Genomic DNA, 22706 nt, shown 5'->3' with positions numbered 1-22706 from the left:
AGGAGAAATTAATGGCTTTGAGTTGGGATCTTGTGTGTGGAGGTAAAGAGATGAGAACAGCTGAGTCAGGAATGAGGGAGTGAATGGTTTTCTCAAGTACTGAAAACTGGCTGGAGGTTGCAGAAGAGATGAAAAGACAGGTCTGAACTGCATGGCAATGCTGGGGTACTACAGGCAATCTTTAATTCTTCTGTATTTGCAACCTCTTGGATGATGGGGTGGAAGGAGGGCTATACGCTTCATAATAGTCCAATGTAATACTTTGTGTGGGGTTTGTTTTTTTTTTTTTAATCTTTTATATCAATTCACTAAATTGTTTGGGCTTTAAAGGACATGCATAGTTTTTCTCCTTGTCAGGAACAGCAAAATTTTCTTATCGTGGGGAAAGTTTGTATGTATTGTCTGGCTAAGACAGAGCTTTCCTGTGGTCAGTCATAGGCTGTGAAGCAAACTGCATGACACCATGCCATCACGGACTGCGCAACTGTGTGCTCACAAGCTACATATGAAATATTAAATTCTCTTTTTTAAAATGGAAATAAATTATATTTCCTCCATGGGGAGAGAGAGGACCACATACAGAAGTTTACCATGCGTTACAGTGCTTTTTTTGAAAGTGATCCAGTGCTGTAGGAATGAAAGTTTTGTAATTAAATAAAATAATTTGAAAGAATGAAAGATACCTCATTGTATGATTGACGTGGTTCACGCGTAAGCATAGATTAATGGGGGGGGGGCGGGGTGGGGAGAAAAGAGCATGCTATATTGTTTGCATAGTTCATGGGAAAAGTTTCAGTATTTTTCCCCAGAGTTGCAGACAGAATTTGCTGGGACAGAAAGTTAAAAATCTTGCTTCTGAAATTTTTAAGTTCATGGTTCTTGTCTACAAAGGTAGAATATCTTAAGAGAATCTTGTTGTAGAGGATAAGCAGTGCTCACTTCAACATTCAACTTAATCTTTTGTATTTGAAGTATCAGTATCTGTTACTCTCATCTTCTTTTGATCTTTATTGAATGGGGTGTCTTAGTTACATAAAAGCAATCAGAAGCTCTCCTGGTCTGCATTAGCATATAATATTTATATGTGCTTTATTAATTTCCTATCAAAAGTTTAGAGCAATGGAGCTCTCCTGGAGTTTGCATAATGGATAATATGATAATGACTAAGGCAGAAGTTTCATTATGGATAGAAAACTAGGATACATTTCAAGGCTTTTGGAAAGATCTGCAATACCTTTCACCTTCAGTTTCAGATGGCAGCAACGTGATTGGAACTGAAGAGAACAGTTTTGACCGCAGCTATGTAAAAAAGAAATTGGAACATGGGCTTTCACGAATATGGCAGGTATGTTTTCTGATTTTTTTTTTTTCCCTCCCTTCATAATATTTTTCTCCACCTCTCACTCTCTTCCCCGCCCCCCCGTATTAATTACAGTTATATTTATACTTCTCTTCTTAAAAGAAATCTCTTGATTTGAGCTAAATATATCAAAACCATGGAAATAAAATTTCCGTGACTCAGTTACTACTTGGTCACTGTGCTTACAACCTCAGTCAAGATATCAAAAGGTAAGAACAAGACTTTCGGCCTGCTTCCACTTCTCCCAGTCTGTATGCTGCCCCACAGTCTACTTTCTTCTCATGTACTTTTCTGTTAGCACAGTCATGCTGCTTTATGTTTCTCGTATAATCATAGCTATGGAGAACCTGAAGTCTTGTGAACCTGCCTGGTTTCACAGTATTTCTGCTCTGACTGCTGAATCAGTTTGATGTGCAGTGAGACACCAAATGTATGATGAAATGGTTGTAAACCTTTTACATGGCTGAATTGTAATCCAGAGCTCTGTTTTTGCAGTAACAATAAAGCATCTAGGATTGACCTTGTGTTATAGAGTGTTAAAGAAACTAATGATAGTATTGTTTTAGAAAGTCCATGAGAGATCGTACATATCACAGAAAAAGGAATTCTACTCTAAATCTCAAAAAGAAGTGCAAACAAAACAAAAAGTGCTAATGAACCAGGCATCTGAGCCTTCACCTTTTTGTCTGTAGTGTATTAAGTATACAAAACTTGTTCGTGTTTTGTAGGATGTTCAACTGAAAGTGAAGACATATCTTCTGGGAACAGATCTGTCTAACTTCAAATACGATGACTTCATATTTGTACTTGATGTTATCAGCAGGTATACTGATGTAGTCATAAGACTACTTAATACAGGTGCACAAACTTAAACTCTGATAAGACAGCACAGTTAATTAAGGCTGATATTTACATTCTGATACCAACTTTGTTCATATCTACTAATAGTTTGAAGAGCACTTCTTTATGTGTGAGTTTATGAGGATGTATTTGGGAGAGGTAGCGTAAATTGCTTTGCTGCTCAAGTAGTGCCTAAATGTGATATGATTTCAGTATTGTCCACTTTGAAGATTTTAGATGTGGAGATCTGACAATTTCGATGTTTATAAAAGCTTTTAAAGGGACTCTCAGTCAAGAGCAGTAAAATACTGTGGTACTGCTAACCTGTAAAGTATTGTGTCCTTCTGTTTTCGTAATAAAATCATGGATTCAAACTGTGAGCTGTACAGCTTGCCGTGCTGTATGTGATCTCAAAAGGACGTTTATTTTGGTTGTGGCTCTTTGTCTATGTGCATGGGATGTTATGATAGGATTTGGAGGGAAATGAGACATGGACTTTTGTGGAATGAGTGAAGTGTTTGCAACTTAACATTGGTGCTCTGCTTTTATGGAGATACATGTATGCTTATGGTAATGATTGAGGTTTGTAATTCAGGTTGGAACAGCAGTATTAATAAATCAATAAATATTTCTAAGCTTCGTTTTATTGTTATAGGCTGATGCAAGTTGGAGAAGAATTTTGTGGCAGTAAGTCTGAAGTTTTGCAAGAATCTATCAGAAAACAAAGTGTTAACTATTTCAAAACATACCACAGGTGAGACTACTATATGTGCAGTGGGTGAATCTAATGACATTTATCTTCGTTGGATTTAATTTTAAATGCTTCATAAAGGTATTCCACTGCATAATGTCCCTGCATGGAGGTTGGCAGATAGTGGAGTATGTTTTGTGATGAGAATAGGGCTCTGAACTCTGGAGAAGGGGAGAGGGTGGAGAAGCCTTTGCTTCTACTATGGTTATGGAGGACTCTAGTTCTGCAACAGGCAAACCAGATAAAGATGAAAAAGTTTTTATGTAGAATTTCAGTAGCTTTCAGTCTGCCTCTTAAGCTGCCTCTTAAACTGCCTCCTGGGATCCTGAGGATGAATGCCTCTGAAGTCCTAGCAAAATTTTTACTTCTTTTTCTATGCCATTACATAAAAAGAGCTGATCATGTGTGACTGTGAAATGTTTTTTTTCAATATGCAATTCTGTCGTGTATCAAATGAGATGTTTAGAACTGAGTCCATCCTTTTGAGTAACATTTTCATAGTTTTTTCATTGGTGATATCTAACTATGTTTCAGTCAACTCTGCTGTTGTATCTGAGGCCAGTCATATGTGCTGTCATGTGCAGGTAGTCTTTGGCCTCAGAATGATACATGGCTATGACAGCTTCAAGACTTGTCTGTCTGTTTGTTTATTTTAATTGTCTTGATTTTCTAAATGTCTTGGTTTGGATGATTGACAGCTCTTTCATTCAAGTTATCTAGCATTTATCATCTTTCTGCATGTGAAAAGCTAGGAAGGGAAGAGAAAAAATAACAGCGTTCCTTGCTCTAAGAAACTCTTACTTTGCCAGTCTTGATCTGTTGTCCTCTGTTGTATAGGAGCTGTCATACAACTAATACATCCAAACCCATTTGATCTGAGACTTTCTGCCTAAAATCCGTAAAGTATGAAAGTTACGACAGGAGAACATGAGACCGTGTCTAAATTCAGAAGCTGAGAATGTGATTTGGAATTTCTTCCAACTTTGGTGGTTGTAGCAGGGATTTCTTTCTGGGCATTTGATGAAGACCTCAGTTCCAGTTGTCTGAAAAGCTTGAGCCTTAATCAGATGCAGATTATGTCTTGTCAGGAGATGAGTTGATTAAGATGCCATGCCACCTATCTGTATTTCTTGAAAGCATTTATGAACCTTGAACTGAATTTCGTGAACTGATTTGGAAACTGAGCTTGCAACTGTAGGTTCAGAAGAGCTGTTTTGGTTTACCTAACCATCTTTTACAACACTGACTTACCATATAATACCTTATTTGGTTCGATAAATATCATTTTGACCATTATGGTTTTGCTTGTGTTTAAATGACCTGTTTAACAGCTTAGAGAATCAGAGACTAATTTTCTGAATTATCTTTGAGTAAAAGAAAGGTTAAGAAACATTAATAGAATATGTATAGAAAGAATAATTTTTTGAAATAACTTGTGGTTTTTATTAAGGTAATGTTTCTTGTAATTTTTGTGAAAATGAAAGGAAGTATTATTGATATGACTCAAATTATGTGAACCTTTTCATACTTTTTACATGTTCTATGCTGTGTGGATATTTTGAAGATTAATCGGCTGATGTTCTCATCCTCAGAAACAAAAATACAAAAAAACCTCTCTCCCAGCTATATCCCTCATGTTGATTTATGTAAAAGCTTTAAGCAGCTTGCCTTTTCAGATCAAGCCAATGTGGCTTTCACTCCTCTTGTGTATTTAATTGGAGGGAGGGGAAAAAAAAAAAGCTAGTGCTTTTAAGGATTCATTAGTACATAAAAGCTACGTAGAGCTGAAATGCTTGGAGTCCAGGAGTAATCAATTCTTTGGTTGTGTAATTTGACGTATGTACCTCCTGGGCAGTGTGGTGTTTGAGAGAGCTGCCAACATAGAGAAAGCATTCAAAGGAACTGGTCATGTCATTCAAAAAGCATAGAAGAGCAATATACTAGAGCATACATGAAGCCTTTTTTGGGTAAAAGTTGATGATTTTGAAATATTAGAATGGGCTTTTGGCAGAAAACGTCAATAAGATGTTTTTTGGAATGCAATGTACTTTTTGTTCTGATACGTTTCTAAAAAGGTGTGTCTGATCACTAAAGCTTTTCAGAGAATGAATGCATCAGACCTTCTGTGTGGGCCATTTTCTAGTCTTGTATGCTGGTGAAAATGAAGAGCATTTGTTCAAGTACTTTGTCAGTGGCTTGATTCCAGCTTTGAAATGATACAAAAACTTGTGCTGTGTGGCTTTTAAATGTCTGCTTTTCTATGACTCTTTCTCCTTAATCTTCCTTTCAAAGAATTTTAGTCTGTCATGCTGATTTTCACAGCATCTTGATCTGTTGTTTCTGTTGGCTTTACCGTGAGAAGATCTGCATGCTATGGGTACCCAGTGCCTTGAAAATGGCACTTGAAATCTATTTGCATTTAACTGGTGAATTTAAATAGACACAGCAAACTGTAGTCATAATTCAACACATTGCTCATCTTGTTGAGGCAAGAAAATTTTAATTGTAGTAGTGATTATAGTTTGTTATTGAAATAGTAGTATTTCTAGAATATTTTAGTGCCTAATTAGAAACCCAGTGCATAATTTACCAACTGCTACTTGTTAAGCAAAACAATATACCATATATTAAGAAGAAAAGATACAGCAATGTGACCTCAATAAGCACTCGTTTCTGTCTTTTCCTATATGAGTTCCTGCTTCCGTGGCAAAAAAATTTTCTTTATTAAAAGTATTTCTGCTTATGGCTGAATGGAGGTTTTTCTAATGATTAAAAACATAACAGAAACATTGCAGAGACGTAATGGCTTGATTACGTTTCTGTAACATGTTTTCTATATTAGGACCAAGGCAAAGTTAAACTATGAAGAAAAATATAGCTTAGGAGATTAATAGCCATTTAACTTTTTTCTTTTCTGAAAAGTTGAGATGTCTGTAGAACATTAGTTCTTTCCACTTCCCTTTGCTACCTGTTGGCTTCAGTGTATCTGAAAGAAGCATTTATCTTGTGTGGGCTCACAGAAGTTGTACTGCTAATAGAGTGTGTATATTGTATTGCTTTCTACAGTTTACACAGAGGGAAAAAGGTCCAGTATTACTGCATAATCATAGATATTCCTCTATACTTTCTAATGGTTTTGTCAAAAAAATTTTTTTCCAAATTTTGGAGACTGACATTCTTTGAGAATTTCTCTAGAGGTGTCATAAAACATACACTGTGTTAGTAGCCACAGCTTTTAGGTAGTCTGTCAGTTGAAAGAATGAGTTAAATACCTATTTTCAAGTGTGACCTTGAAAGTTTTTGAAGGTGTTTTTCACTGCACAAGTTCAGTAATTGTCTGCTTCCTGATTTACTCTCTCTGCCAATTAAGAGTATTCATTTTGTTGTATTTCAGAACCCGTCTTGAAGAATTAAGAATGTTTTTGGAGAATGAGACCTGGGAACTTTGTCCTGTTAAATCAAGCTTTAGTATTCTGCAGCTTCATGTACGTTCTATGAATAACACATACAAATGTATTAATACTTCAATAACTAAGAGTCCAGGTGTTCTGAGAAGTAGTAAGATCCATGAATTACTGTGCAAATGTTTTTAATGGCTGCTAAAACCCTCTAAATTTCACTTCGTGATATTAGAAACATAAGATTCAAATGCTTTTAAAACAGTAGCATTCCTGTTTCAGGCAGGTAGGGGTTTACAGAAGATGCTAAAGTTGTAAGCATAATGTTAACCTTTATTTTTCATGTTCTAATGTGCTATTAATATGTCACTTTTCTATTTCTAAATTATTTGTCTGAGAGTAAGATGCTAAAAGATGGGTGCCTAAAAGTAGTCACATGAGTGCTCACTAGCTTGTACCAATTTTGGCACCTGTTTCAGGAAACATAGGTCACACTGGCTCACTGGAAAAGGGAAAAAAAAAGTTAATTCTTCTGTGGTAAAGTCTGACTGAAAGCAAGTAATTGGTGTGTTCACCTGCTGTCCTAAAGTGATTTTTGTGAAGTTTAGCACGTGGTGGGTGAATTTTGCCTGTTTTGCCAAATGAAACATGGACTATGATTAAAGCTATCACTAAAGCGCAAAAATGAATGTAACTGAGCAATCTCAAGCAAAAGATAATTTTGCAGGTTCCGAGTTAACTGTAAAAGTAAACAAGAGGCTACTGGGGTAGGAATAGCACAGAGGGAAAAGGAAGGAGGACCCTCAGTAGCATCTAGTAGCAAAAGAAATAATATTTTTAATAGAGAAATGGGTTTGCAAATCCATACATATGTTCAAGGGACTGGAGCAGCAGAAAATGGCAGAAAGTAACTGATTCATGTAAATAAACAGAAATCTAACTTTGCAGTCCTTTTAGCTGCATACGTTTTGATCTTTAAACGTTTAGGTAAATGGCAAAATGTACATTATAATTTATGAAGATAAATAGCTAGAGTTTAATAGATAAAAATGATATGTCAACTGAGATAAGTCAAGGTTTCTAGATAAAAATGTCTAAAATCATACCTTATATGCCCTACTTAGTCCATATATTTGAAAAAGTTTGTGCACACACCCAGTCACCAGAAACTTCATGTGCAATGGATTTGAAAAGCAATAAATTTTTAAAAGAACTTTTTAAAAATAAAATACTAAAAAAAATTTCAGCTTTAGTAAATTACTATATAACTTGTATAAAGAAAACTACATTTTTGGATAGAATTTAGATCTTGTTTTATTTCCTAATTTCTGTGAAATAAAAAACCCACTTAGTTTTCACCTAGTTTTGGACAGCGAATACTTTCAGAATATAGGAGATGTATTACATGTCATAGCCAAAAACTGCTAAAATTAGAAAGACAAGCGGTATAAGATTGCCAATTTCAAAGTTGAGCCAGCATGAAAAGCATATTTAAATAAGCAGCAAGCTTTGGCGAAAGGTTTTCGTGTCAGGTTAATTGTCCACAAGTTTGTTGTTATGCTCTGTTTTTGTGGTACTGGAGTCATAGTAATACTGAAACTGTCTTGTTGGTGATTAAAATTGTACTTTATTTCTATTAACAGGAATTTAAGTTCATGGAGCAGTCACGTTCCCCATCTGTGTCACCTAGTAAGCAGCCTGCTTCAGCAATTTCAACAACAGTAACGTTATTTGAGCAGTACTGTAACGGAGGAAACCCATTTGAAATTCAGGCCGACAGCAAAGATGATGAGACAGAAGACGTGTTAGCTTCCAATGGGGTATGGAGTGTTGCAGGAAAAAAAAAATAAATTATTTTGTGTATCAACAATGACAAAATGTCTTAGTACAAGGATCAGTTAACTGCAGTACTGTGTAAAATCTCAAGTTGCTTTACTCCTTTAATTAGGTAGGTTGCTTTGCTTTTAACAGTGCCAGAAAGCCAGGCATCCTGTTTAAAGTTCAGTTTGTTTTTCAGTGGATCAATATTTTTTTCCACTGAAGTCAAGTGTTCCTGAAGGCTAGCAAGACATGTTCCACTAAAATTAGTATTTTTCTGGGGGTTTAAGTTAACTTTCTTTGTGGAAGTAGTTTTGTCATTTTAGGAAAGGCTTTCTGGCTTTTTAGGAAAGAATCATTGTGGGTTGCTCATTCTGTTGTATTTGTTCACACTTACATGATTTACTGGGGGTTATCTGATGTTTGTTAGGCAGTTTTTAATTGTAATTTAAATGCTAAGGACACGTGCTTTACCGTGGGATCTGCTGTAAAACTGAACAATAACTTTGTGTATTTTTTTCAGAACTCTGTCAAAATCTAGCAGTGGTCAAATACATTTTACTTCAAAACTTTGTACCATTCTCTTAAATGGTATAATAACATATTTTTGTTAAAGCTTTTGCTCTTGTTTGTTCCTTTGAATAATGTTTTCTTGGGCTTTTTTTCGTCATAAGGTTGTGTTTAGGTTTTTTTGTTTAAGGTTAGTTAATCCAGCATGTCACACTAACGGCTTTCTGGTTTTGAGCTTCATCTTTCTTACTTTCCTTGTGGAACTTCAGTTGCAAAGCAGCTTGATCTGTATCTCACACACTGGAGTGTGATGCTCCACTGTCTTTCCTTTTGTGGGTGATGCTGCAGGCTCTTTCCTACTGTGTCACTGGAAGAGAAAATACAGTTGATTGGCAGGAAATATTGTTGCATTGTGCTTAAAGGAAGCTGCTGGAGAGCCAGTTTTCTGGTGGTAGTTCTTCCCATCAAGTAATACAGCAGAACATATGTCCTGCCTTTTCAAATCAGTAGACTGAGAAGAGTTGCATGGTTATCACTGTTAGACTTAAACGTAGACTCCAAATGAGCATGTTAAACAAAGTTGAATGTACTGCAAGGCATGCTGAAAAATACAGAATTCCATGCTACTTTGTAAAAACACACTCTGAAACAAAGCTTTTGGGGAATCTGGGCAGCCGTTTTGTAGATACTTGCTAAAATGATCCTTAGTGAAATAAGGATTAATGATGATACCAATAGTTGAGGTTTTCAAAATGAAAGCTCCCTCTACTGAAGAGTTCATTTCAGACTTTTGTATGTGTTTATGGGTAGTTTTGCCTTTTAAAAGATTTTTCTGAAGAAACAGGACTAGAAAATTAACTTAACTTTGGGGGGTTTTGTTTGTTTGTTTTCCCCAAGACAGCTTTCTTCTCAAGGTTTGACTCTGAAACAAATGTATAAGAGCCATCATGACCTGCACTGCAAGTGCAGAAATACATCTCAAATATTGCAGGATATTTTTGCCGCCATTTCCATTTAGAATAATTAGGAAAGTGTGAAATTATTTTCTAAAGTTGATATTAACTGGAGCTCCTAAGACTGGATAACATCTCAAGAACAGAAAAGAATAATTGATGGAATGTCATTTTCAATCTTATCTGATTCCTTGCAGGTTGCTGCTAGTAAATGAGTGCATACACTGTCCCCATATTTTTGTGAAGTGACTTGTAAGCAGAGGGCTTATAATTGTAGGAGGCTCGAATTGTCTTCATTTCTTTACTGTGGATATGCTGAGGAATTTTTCTTTCTATTTGCACACCTGTATGAGATATGAAAACTTTGCACACAAGTTAGAACAGAGTTGCTTCATTCTTTCCAGTTTTAACATTTTACCCTTCAGAATCTGTCCTAGCTCAAGTAAAATTTAAATTTTACTCATGAGACGATACCAACAGCATGAGGTTCAACAAGAACAAATGCCGGGTCCTACACTTCGGCCATAAAAACCCCATGCAGCATTACAGGCTGGGGGAAGGTATCTTGTGACTCAAGTGAGTATACTGTCCAAGTGACCATCCTACCTTCCCTTTTCACATTTTTCATCTCTCTCCATTACCGGCTCTTCCAAAGTGCTCACACATAGAAAGAACTATTTTAAAGAAAAAGTTACACGTATTTGGTTATCCTTTACATAGAAACAGAAATAACTTGCTTAGGTAATGTGAGATAAATTTCTACAAAGGTGTTATGTTTCAGTTGCTTGACTGACCAGTTAAGGTGGAGGCATGTTTTAGCACTTAAAATTGAAATTATTGCAGATGGAGGTTGCAAAATTTTCTTTCCAGGGAATGCAGATATTTTTCCAGATATTTCAAGAAATGGCATGACAGGGACATAAGCAATTGACTTACTTGTCAAATGATCTGTAGGATGGTAAAAGCTGCCAGGATTTCTTTTGAGAATTTTAAAGTATTTTTAACTGCTTAGTTGTTGCAGTTCTGGACAACTGAAAACAGGCCTCTGGATCCAGTCACCTCAGCTCTGTATGTTGAGCTTCGGTGAGATGCTTTATGTCTCTTTTCTGTAGCTCCCTAAAATCTTTGTTGTGGTACAGTTAACAGTTTTGTAACACTCTTCAACTTAAAATCTGTTGAACTCTTCAACAAACCGTAGTTGTCCTATGGGTTTGTTTGAGCAATTAGCTAAACAGTTGTGAACTGATTATTGCTATAAGATATCTGAACTCCTTTTGGCACTAAAATTTTGCTGCAGACAGTGCATATTCAAAATGGATTTATAAAGTCTCTTGAAGTTGAGGTCACTATTTAACAGTTGTGAGTTACTTGCTGCATACTTTAAAATGCAGATATTTTTGTCTCATTAAATAACTTTCCGAGCTCATTAATAGCATTAGGTTGAGGGGACTTAATAAAGTATTTTTCTGTGTAAAAAGTTTTTTTTTCTCAAAATACTCTTAATCTATGATGTTAACACAGTTAATATGTCAAGTGTCAGATTCATATATCAATATGAATTGTAGTAAACAATTTGTAGTCAATTTATCATTTTACTATCACTGGACTTTAATTGAATCGGTATATGATTTATTATATATTAATGCATAATAAATGGTGATAATTCTCCATGCTAGTATTCCAGCCAAGTTAGTTAAACTATGATTCCCTTTGTCCTTAATCAAGACTGAAACCAGCTCATTTTTGAAATAAACTGGGCTGCTTTCATTATAGCTTTCCTTTGTCTGAAATGGTCATGAGTGAGAAATTATGCCTGTGAACAGGAATGATCAGAACATTTCTTTTTAGTCTGTGTCTCACACTACATCCTTTTTTCCATCTGAACTGGTTTTGCTTTGAATTTGTTTGTACTGTGGGCTTCTCACTTTTATAAAATACTGCTTTTGTAGCGCTAGGCTTTAAAAGCCTCCATTGCTTAGGGCTGGAGCTGAGAATTGCCATGCAAGACTGAAAAAATACATTTCCTAGTGTATTTTGGATTGAGAGACTGACATTGCCTTAGTGTATGTTCCTTGGATTCCCCCTCTGGAGACCAGTCATATCCTTTAAAACTCTGCCATTTCTTAGGGATCCTGGAACCAGACAGTCTTTGTTATATGTGTCTTTATTGACTCCTTGGATAAAATGGCTTTAAAGCAGTGTACACATTAAGGAAAAGTTAAAAGGAAAAGTATTGTGGTCTCTCTTCAAGGGCAAATGCATTTGGATATGCTTAATGTTGTGATAGTTGTGTAAGTGTTTAGGGAAAACAGTTGTATCACAGAGCATCAAGTATTTGTTTTCCTTTAATCTTTTCTGGATTAAGAAATTCACCTTGTGAAAAGAAATATTTCATTATTTATGAGGTGTCTAAAACACCTATACTACAGAGCAACCTAGAACACCTGAAAAAGATTAACATTAAATACTGCTTTTAATTGGAGTGAAAAAAGATTGCAAATTTTAGATGTTTTAGAAAAAAATCCCAATTGTACACTTTTACTATATATGTGTGACTTCATATTTATAAAAGGCATTTATTATCTGTATTTGTGAATAGTATTTCTGCCCTTAACTCATACTCTAGCAATAATAGTACCTGTCTATCATGCAAATCCTATATTGTGTTGTATATGCTGTAGCCTGTGTTGCTCTTTTTTTTTTTTTTTTTTCCTGGCATCACTTGTTAGGCTCAAACCTTCCATACTAGAATTGAAAATAATTCTCTTGTGATCTTTGAAATGCAGTTCAACAATTGAACACAATGAAACAGTTAAAAAAAATTAAAAATGCAGCTGAGTGTTTGGAGGCAGTAGTTGTCTGTAAATACTTAAGCTTCTTATTTTTCAAAAGATGCAATTAACATCAAATGTTCCTCAGTATAAGAAGGCATGTCTCAAGGCAGGTATACTTGGTTAATTTATCTATGTGTTCACATTTTTCGTAGAGTTATTCTGGAATAATTTGTAGCATTTATGACAAATGAAGCAAATGGTGCATGAGGCTTTCTTCCATCAAAGATTGATTATTTCACTGATAATTAGATAAATATTTCAAATATCAGGATCTTTTGCCTTTAACTAGATAAAGGATGGTGTATGTTTCAAAACAAAACCAAGAACTAGCACGTGCAAATAAATACAAGCATGCCCCAAACACCCCATCGAGTTTTCTGAGAAAGCAAGGGGAAAAAGAAAGAAAATACTTTTAATCTAGCCCCCACTGATTACAGTAGAGTTATTTCATTAGAGTGTTTCTTAGAATAATATAGTGCACTGTGTTTTGGGGTTTTATTGTAGTTTTTATTTTACTCTATGAGGAAAGGTATATCGATTTGGGTTGCAGAATCCTGTTTCTTGCTTGCTCTGCAGTTTTTGTTTGTTCCATGTACAGTGCAAACTGTATATATATAGAACATACATATATATATACAAAGTTACTCTTCTTGCCTTTAATGTGGATACATTAGCATATAGCTGAAGAAAGTGGAGAAAAATTAGCGAGAAAAAAAATTACACGCTAATAGTAGCAATGAGAAATACTTATATTTTTGTAGTAGCATTTGACTGCTTGTTTTCTTGAAGTGTTTGTGCTTAGTCAAAATCACATTGGTCTTTAACAGGTTAAGTGGTTGAAAGACTTTCTAGTAGAAATGTCTTTTGGAGTGTACTAAAATCAATTTTGCAAACAACTGCAGGTTGTTTTTTTGGTGGTGCTTTTTTTTTTAAAATTAAATTTGTACAATATAAATAAATATTTCTGTGAAGCAGTAGTCTAGTCCTTCTTACATTAATAATTAAGGAATATGTGGTCCCAGTTTTTTTGGTTTATTGGCACTGTATGGATGAATTTCAAGATTTTATTACTGTGTTTTCAGATTGTAAGGCAATTATTAAAAGCTCAGATACGTGGGTACTTGATGCAGCAACACGAAAGCAAAAAAAATTATCAGTAGCCAGGAGAAATAGGATGATGCAAATATTTACTCTGAATCAACATCTGAGAATAGAAGTTTGTTTAGAAATGCACTTACAAATGGCTTTATATAATTTGCCTGCTGCATCTTTAACGAACGTTGTCAGCAGCCTTCCAGCCAGCAAAGTTATTTGTAACCTGATGGAGGTAAAAGCCAGGAAGTGACCAAAATGCTACGTTAAATGAGTGACAATATTATAAGGAAAATAATGGCAGTCAATTTATTCTTTTTTTCTTTTCTTTTTTTTTTTTAACAGTATGAATCAGATGAACAAGAAAAAAGTGCATATCAAGAGTATGATAGCGACAGTGATGTTCCTGAAGAGTTGAAAAGAGATTATGTTGATGAGCAGACGGGAGATGCCCCTGTGAAAAGGTAAGTAGACTGTGGGGATCCTTGGTCTTAACTACATGCTTTTCATCTCAGTACTCTAATTAGGTCATTTTCTGTTTAATCTGTACTCTATGACAATGGAATAATAATTGAATAATCTTAAAATTGAATAATTCTACCTGCGCAGTTAGAAGGGCTCAGCACTTAGGTCTCTGGAATGGGGAGGAACGTTAAACTGCTCATCATTATTGCAGAAAGAAACTTTGGAAAGCAAGATTTTGAAGGAGGATAAAGGCTCTCTGAAGCAGGTAGTGGAAAAATGATTAGCAAGCATTAGATGTTAACTGAAGATTCTTCTGCAACTGCTGTTGTGCATATGTATAATTTCTGTTGTGTCAAAAGCAGTTGTTTGGAGACAAATGACCTGAGGCTTGGGCTTCTACTTTTGCAGTCAAACAGTAAACTTTTACAGATTAAAAAAAATAAATGTAATTCTTCGTTAGCTTGAAGGCAGTCATTTGGAATTTTAAATTATCTTTTTCCTTAAGAATATATACACACACACGTATGTATGTATACATAAATATACCTATTCTATTTTGATGAAAATATATGTAAAAATATTTAATTTATATATATTCATATAAAAAAAAAGCCAACTCTAGCTTTTCAAAGAATCTGAAATACAAATTTCTGTCTAGGACACTGTACTACGATGTCTATTCAGACTTTGTGAAGCAGGCTAACATTATTTGTGTGTAGAGGATTGCAGGAGAACTAGAAAGCCACCACTTGAGTCAAAGCAGAGAAATGTTATTTTACAAAGCAACTTTTTAGGATAAAATATTGTTAGCATGATTTCATAAGATATATTCACATAAACTACTCCATTTCAAAGAAGTGATGGCGATATTGATAAAAATTACTTAATTGGAACAAACCACAGTGACTGTCCATAGCTTGATGCTGTGAAATTGAAGCATTCTGAATTTTTGGAAGAATGTAATTTTGAGGTATGGCGGCTGGCAGAAGGTTTCTCCAATAGAATCGTAGAATGTCTGGAGTTGGAAGGGATCCATAAGGATCATCAAGTCCAACTCCCTGCTTTTTGCAGGACTATCATTTATTAAAAATTTAATGTCTTTTTAGTTTCATCTTACTCAAAATTGATTCCATTTCCAGATAGTCATTTTCAGGTGTAGCTTACTAGTCTGCCCCTGTTTTGTTGCAACTTGCATTGTTTTTGTCTTCTTTACTTCATAAACTATGGACTTGAGTCAGAGTGGTTAAAATTATTGCTGAGGCCAGGCAGAGGCCTGCAGAAGTCCTGGACTACAACTTAGAAACTCTTTAGCACAATTTTATGTCAATTAGGCCAGACTTCTCTCTTCCAGTGTTAGATTGCTAACCCAGTTATGCTTTGGCATAGATAAAATACTGTAGTGGAAGATGTACTGTCATATGAAGAAAGGGGGGAGGAAGGATTTCTTTTCTACTAAATTTTTTTTGTATGTCCTTCAATATAATAGGCGGTCACATTTGGTGTATTTTGTTTTGTTTTCTTTAAAGTATTTCTCGAGAAACTTTGAGGAGCAGAAAGAGATCAGATTATAACCTCAATAAAGTGAATGCACCTATCCTAACAAACACTACACTGAATGTAATAAGGCTTGTTGGTACGTAGAACAATTGTAATTTTTTATATGTGGTTTTTATTTTAATGCAAACCTATGGATTATAGCAAATATGTTAAATTAATTTTAAGGCTTTTAGAAATATACCTAGTTGGGATCGATTTCCACTCTTTGAAAATGTTAATAAAATAGAAATAAAGCCCTAAACCAAAATATTTTTTAATTAAATAGACAAATTTGGTTATATCTTGTGAGTTATTTTTGCTTTGAAAATTAATCTGCATGCTTATATTGATTTTAACCAATAATGTTGGATTATTTGTCTAAAATATTGAATGTGGAAAAACAGTGGATGTAGAAAGGAAATAGATTAATGTTTTATGTTGCTAATGTGTCTTGGTGGATTGAATGCTTCATTTTAAAGTAGTATAGTTACAAAAGTAAGAACTTAAAGATTGGTGTTTTTTTGCCCATTTCATTACTCAATTTCTCACACCCAGAATAATTTTTACTACATGGTAGACAACTAGAAGTGCCCTCCCATATGGGTAATTTCAGTAATTGGAATGCATCCTAGTGATCCTTGGGAAGTTTAGGGAATATCTATCCTTGGAGGTGGTCAAGACGTGACTGGACAAGCCCCTGAGCAACCTCATCTCCTTAGACCTGCTCTGAGCAGGAGGTTGCACTAGGTGACCACTGGAGGTCCTTTCTAGCCAAAAGTTTTCTGTGAAAACACTCCCCTATGATTTAGGTGTAATGGGATTGATTTTTGTGTGATCGTGACTTCCATTTGATTATCTAGATACTTGTACGATAGCAATTTTCTGCTACTAACTTTCATTTTATTTGTAGAGAAGGGGAAGTAACTACCTGAATTCATCAGGTTAGGCAGAAGAGAGAGGAATTCTGTACGTGTTATATTAATGAAGTTTGTCTTCAATGTTTATGTGCTTGGAAATGATTGTGGTACTTCAGAGTAATCTGTTTTTAAAAGAAACTAATCCAACACCTGGTTAGTTCCTTTTGCTGTCTCAGAGAGCAGCACATAAATCTGAAATTAATCTTCTAAACCTTATTTGCAGGTTTTTTTTTTCCCTCTTGGAGCGTCTACAATATAGACCTGAAATATGAATTGAGATTATTCTGTCATAACTTTTCTGGTATTGATCTGTGAGTTAGTTTGGAGATGTTTGTTTGCTACCTTCTAGTATTAAGGTTTTGCTCTAAGAAAATTTAGGATTGAATCTAGAAATCACACGTGGCACTTTCATGCAATCCACTCGGTCTTCCCCCAGCCTCTGCCCCTGCCCCCCTGCCCTAACACAGTGTACAAGTAGGTGCAGCTGTAGTTCTGGTTTTCCAATTTTACATAAGGAGACTTTATATTTGTGGATTCCAGCCATAAATCCAAACTCAAATGTTATTTTTCAAAGCTCATATATATACTTTTTTCCCCTTCTGGAATTATGTTTAATTTTCAATTTTTTGCTGTTGAGGGTGTTTTATATTGTTTCTGTGATGACTGGTGGTAATAGTGTTATTTCAAATGTGGAATTGGAAGGAGACCTCTTGCAGCATCTGCTACAGGAAGTCATGTCATTTAGGTACTTCCGGTAAATATGGTTGTTTTGAGCTCCAGTTTAAAAATACTTCTGTTTTGTTCCCACCACTCTATCCAATAGTAATTCTATTCCAGAAGCCCTATCAAGCTAATGGTTAAAAAAAAAAACTTCCTATTTTCTGCCCACTTGATCTTATACCAAAATAAACTTTTAGGTTAGGTTTGACGGATCATCTTGTTCTTTGATGCATACTGCTCTGCTGTTTTTATAGAAGGCAATCCTTTTTCTTCTCAGTCTTTGATTCACTAAACAAAATGTGCCAAGATTTTTAGTATCTGTATTTATTTGCCAGAAGCTTAAGTCCCCTACTTTCTTACCAGTTCTTTTTCTGCTCTTGTTACAGAGTTACCAAAATCATGTACAGTACTTTGGATGAGATCTCACTGCATTACATCACTGTTGTATCGCAGCATCCTAGTCACAAGTTACCTCCCTTATGCACCTCTTTGGATTTCTCACAGGTTCCTTGTACTGGCAGTTCAGTCCATCTGTAATGAGCCTGTACAGCCAGCAGGTCCTTCACTTTCCCAGTTTTTTTCCAAGGGATGAGCTGTTAATTTATAATAGAAAGATGCATGTTTTTAATTGGTCCCCAGATGCATGGCTTTACATTTTGTACTACTGAATTTCATCCAATTTTTATTACAGCAGTCATCAAGGTCCTCTAGTTCCTCTTGTACACTGTGTCAATCCCTTTCTGTTTTGATGGTGCCTCCTTATTTTTTTCCATTATCATACTCTTATTTTTGTGCCAGAGTCATTAATGAAAATACTACAGAAGAGGCCAGTTGCTGGGAATTTCACTAGTAGCTTTTCCAGATACCTCCGTTTTCAACACACTCCATCCTGTCTTCTCTTTTGTTAAACCCTTACTCATTTAAAAAACCCTAGCTTCACTTGTTTACTGTGCAATATTGTTAAATTAATACTTTCACTAAATCCCAGGTAGAGGAAATGTACTGTGTCCTTTGTCTAGAAAATTATGTAGGTTCCCTAACAAAAAAATATATATCATAGTCTGGTACAGTTCAGTTCTGGTAGATGCATGATTTGTTTTGTGTTAATTTTACCTCCATATTTCTGCTTCTGTCACTTTCATAATTTCTTCAAAACTTGATCTAAGTCCTACATCCTACAAATTAAAGCAGTGGATCAATAGTTGCTTGGATGGCTATTTTCCTTCTTCTTGAATATGTTTTTATTTGCTGTTTTTCAGTTGTAGCAATACAACCTGTATCTTAGCTGCTTATTGCACATACAGGTTATTACACTGATTACCAGACTGATGATTTCACAGCCATTTTTTATTACGTCCTGATTCCTTCGATTCTGTAGCTTGACTGTTTTAAGGTCTTTTCCAGCTCATTCTCAGTGTGACTGAAAGCCACCAGTTCAATTCTATTAATCACCCTGTTCCCCTTCTTGCTTTTCTCTCTGTCAGTATCATTGTGCCCAGTGAAAACCAAGGCAAACTATTCATTCTTGCTTTTGGGCTGTCTTGCTTGTCTACAATTTCCCGGTTTGGTTTGCTTTTGTTAGTCTTCCGTAATTGGAAATTACCATCTTTGAAAAATTTAGTTTTGGCAAGACTTTTGGTACTTCTAGCGCTTAATGTAACTTCCTGAGCGAATAGGTCTGTTTTTCCCCTCTGCCCTTGTTCTAGTCATTCTTTGCTTCTAGTTTCTGTGCAGTTTCTCATGTTTCTAATATGCAATGTCCCCACCTCACTTTTATTTGTATCTTTTTTGAGGAATACCTACCATTTGATATCATAAGTGAAACGAGTTTTTTTTGTACCGTGTTTCTGTTAGACACAGACTGCGTATTACACCTCTACCACAGAAGTTGAAAGCACCTTTATCTTTTGTCATGACTTTTGGCCTTAGCATACCAATATTTCATTCACTTCTTCTAGGCAGCATCCCCAGGGGCATCACACACATTTCTTTAATGGTTAATGACTACAGAAAAAAGAAACAAGTAAGATACCACTCTTTAGCCAGACTATTGGATTTAATAGTTTTTCCTCCCTTCTTGTCTCCCATCTTGTCTCTTGAATCATCCCTAGTAAACATGAAGATACATGTTGTTGCTTGGCAGCTTTGACTGGGTGTGATGCTAGGTTGTAGGAGATTCGGGTATGATCCGCTCCCCTGGATTTTCCCGCTGCAGACAGGAATGCTGTGGAGCATGCCCATCTTTTAACAGCAGTCTCTGCTGATGCTATGGAAGGCTCCAGCTTGTCCCGCGCTGTCTCAGATTTTTGGCTAGGAAAATGCCATGGCAGTTAACACTAATTTCAAGGAGTATAACTGAGATGGTTGTCTTAGGATCCCTTCATTATCAATGGAGAACTGTTGGTAACTCCAGAAGATGATAGAGTTTGTTGGCTGTCTGGATGTCTTTGCCTGCATGTCATCGCATAGATATCTTAGCACTTGTCTTCTGGAGCTGCTTGCCCTCTGCACAGGAGATCTAGGCAACCAGTGTGGCTAAGGGTCTAGTTTTTAGGTAAAGTTGGACAAAGTGAATTGCATATGCAAGACCAGCAAAAAATAAGCAGGGGCCTAACGTAGAACAACGAACACTATACATATGTCCTATCTACAGGAAGCCTGTACTTTTTAAAAGTTCTGTTCCATGAAAATAAGGCTTTATTTTAAGAGATATTTGTTTTGGTGGCAGTAGTGTGAGTACTTCAGCAGTTTTTGTCCCTGATACGTTTTTTTTTTGACTTTATGTTGCATCAGCATGATTGTTGGTAGATCTGGTTCAGCTCCCTGATCTTAGTTAAAAACAAATAATGAAGGAAACTAGGTTTAAAAATTGATGTCTGGAGTGAGATGAAGATGCAGATTTGAATTGCCCCATCAAGTAACAGAAATTGTTGCCTCACTTTTTAGGAATGTTATGCAAGTAGTAGGACTCACTGAATGAGTATAGCAGTGCTCCTAACCCATTTTGAACTATTTCTGTGTGGAGGCTAGATGAATAAAACAAAGTGGAACTTAATATTTATAAACTACATAAATGAGTTGCTATGTATAACTGATGTGAAAGCTGCTATAACTTCATTTAATTTGAATTTCAAGTGAACGGTTCAATTTATCTGGTTTTCCCTCAAGTTAATAAACCAGGTAATTATTTCTCTGTTTCCGGTATAAAGTAACCATTAGATTAATTTATAAGGTTAATGTTTTCCTATCAAGCCATTGCATGTTGACTTAAAACGTAAAGAAGGAGTGAACCTGTGTTAAATTGGTATGGAATATTTTGACCTAGGTCCTATACATCAACAAGAATAATTAATGATTATGCCATTGTATATATTGCTTGGGTGATTTCTTATTTTAATTAACATCTTTCTGACTTAAGAAATAGTTTAATGGTTATTTCTTAGGTTGGATTTTTTTAATGCCTTTTTTGGCTGCATTTTTGCTTTTGTTGTGGATGTTTTTTGGGAAGAAGCTCTTGATTTTGCTTGCTTTAAAACCCATTAACTTCTAAGAAGATAATAATGGTGATGACAAATCTCATAGCAGAAATCTTGTAGCTGAAGTAAGTGATTGGTCACATAGCATAGAACCTCGTGGGACTTAAAAAACCCTAAATCATAGAGTCTTTCAAAATGATACGATTACAGTGGGCTTTTCCTTTTTCCTTCAAAGTGGTGTTTTATGTCTTAATGTATGTTGTAGGAAGCTGCATGTTTGGAATTGTGAGATTCCCTAGGAAATTATTTCACTAATGACGACGGATATACTAAAACTCAAATATATATTATTCAGGAGGTTTTGTATTTATTTACCTTTTTCTTTCAGTGATTAGTTTTCTATAATTAGTCTGATAGAGAGTACTCTCTACTTACTGTCATTAAGGACAAAAGAAGTGCTGGAAATAATACTTCAAAAGAAACCTGGCAGATGTTCAGCAGTTCTAACTATTAACAGAGAGCTTGTAGAAAGTCAAGCTACTTTGAGTTGCTGAAACTCTTAAGTGGTGCTTTCAAGTATTTCTGGAAGTTTCTAGCACAGTGTGGATTTGGGCTGTTAGTGCTGTTTGGAAATGTTCTCATATACCTCTTTTTCACCCCAAATAAGAACTTTAGTGCAACTAGGTAACAATGTATAGAAATTAAAAGTTGGTGTCCTGATAGAGAGAGCAACTAGGAGGAAATGTTCTTGGAACACTTGTTGTGTCAAGATGCTGAGTGATGTCGTAATAGAGAAATGTTCTTGGCATGAGAAGATTTTTATAGGGACAATATTTGAGCAGTGTACAGTGTATGTCCTTTAGAAAAGTGTAAGATACTGCCAGAGAGATTACCTTGAATATTTATGCCAGCTGCACAGATATTTGGCAATCTGTAACTGCCCAGAATGTGACACATCACCCTTATATTGTGTATGGGTTGCAGGCAAGTTTAAAAATGTGTTTCTCACAGGATAAGTGGAGAAAATCAGCCTGTGGCAATACAGAATATTCAGATAGCACATATGAAGATGACAGCTGCTTTGATTAGGGTACCATCCTTTCCCAAACATGAAAATTTCCACATTGGGCTGTGTTGGAATTAGCTGGGTTTGGTTGTCCCTTTTGGAAGACAGATAAATTTTTTTAAGTCTGCTTTTCAGTTTTTTCATAGTGCTGTGGGTCAAAACATTAATAATTAAGCATAGAATTAACGATTGGGCTAAACTTCCAAATATTAATTATTGCAACCTGTGTCAAATCTCCAAAAGTAACAAAATATGTGCTTGCCTGTGTTAGCAAACTGGGGCACAGAGGCATAGCATTCAAGCAGGGAGTCTAAGCTAGGTAGAAACCTGGAAAGTAGCAATGTCAGGTTATTGCTTGATTCTTACCATAGTGCTATATCATCTTACCAGGTAGGTAGCTGTATCATGTATTTATCAAATTAATGTTATCTTTACTGACCTACACAAGCAATTGCTTAAAAAAATTCACATAACTTCCTGTGATATTAAAAGCTAATTTTGTGCCTTGTTACTCAATTTCTCTGCTTAAGACAACATTTTCTGTATTGATTAGCAAATTACTTTGCTGGGCACAGCATTAACTTGAAAAACAGTGTTGCTGACTACAGGAAAAAGAAATTCTTTTAGCACCCTCATGTTATTTTTTCCAACCTGTCACATCAAAACATGTCTGGAATATGACAATTTGTTAAATGCTCTGCTATATCCTACATGCTGGGTGGACTGCATTTATGATTTGATTCAAAAATTGGTCTGTTGCTATAATAACCCAAAACTTATTATATATTCTTTATGTTTTTAAGATGCTAATAGGGCAAGCAGTATGTCATTTTTGAGCTAGCCAGCAGGAAATGTAGGATCTCTGCAACATCAGGGTTTTCATTAAGTACACTTCTTGTATGATGCTAAGAAAAGAGCCATGCCCTATGCTGGAAAACAAAATAACGAAAAACTATAGGCCCTGTAAACA

At 35.4% G+C, this 22706-nt stretch overlaps 1 protein-coding gene across 1 annotated transcript in view; it reads left to right on the top strand.

Annotated features, from left to right (window-relative positions):
• Positions 1 to 1247: 1247 nt before the first annotated feature.
• LOC104161342 (coiled-coil domain-containing protein 132) overlaps positions 1248 to 22706 on the top strand; it is a gene marked incomplete at its 5' end in the record, with an annotated part of 48545 nt that continues 27086 nt past the window's right edge. The window contains 7 exons of the mRNA XM_009699738.1: positions 1248 to 1345; positions 2089 to 2183; positions 2856 to 2954; positions 6346 to 6436; positions 7993 to 8169; positions 13902 to 14020; positions 15548 to 15654. Of these exons, the coding sequence (XP_009698040.1) occupies positions 1248 to 1345; positions 2089 to 2183; positions 2856 to 2954; positions 6346 to 6436; positions 7993 to 8169; positions 13902 to 14020; positions 15548 to 15654 (786 nt within the window). The remainder of the gene's footprint in view (positions 1346 to 2088; positions 2184 to 2855; positions 2955 to 6345; positions 6437 to 7992; positions 8170 to 13901; positions 14021 to 15547; positions 15655 to 22706) is intronic.

The sequence above is a fragment of the Cariama cristata genome, unplaced genomic scaffold (genome assembly GCF_000690535.1).
Source record: "Cariama cristata isolate BGI_N322 unplaced genomic scaffold, ASM69053v1 scaffold28414, whole genome shotgun sequence".
NCBI classification, from domain to species: Eukaryota; Metazoa; Chordata; class Aves; order Cariamiformes; family Cariamidae; genus Cariama; species Cariama cristata.
This window is presented reverse-complemented; position numbering and strand designations above follow the sequence as displayed.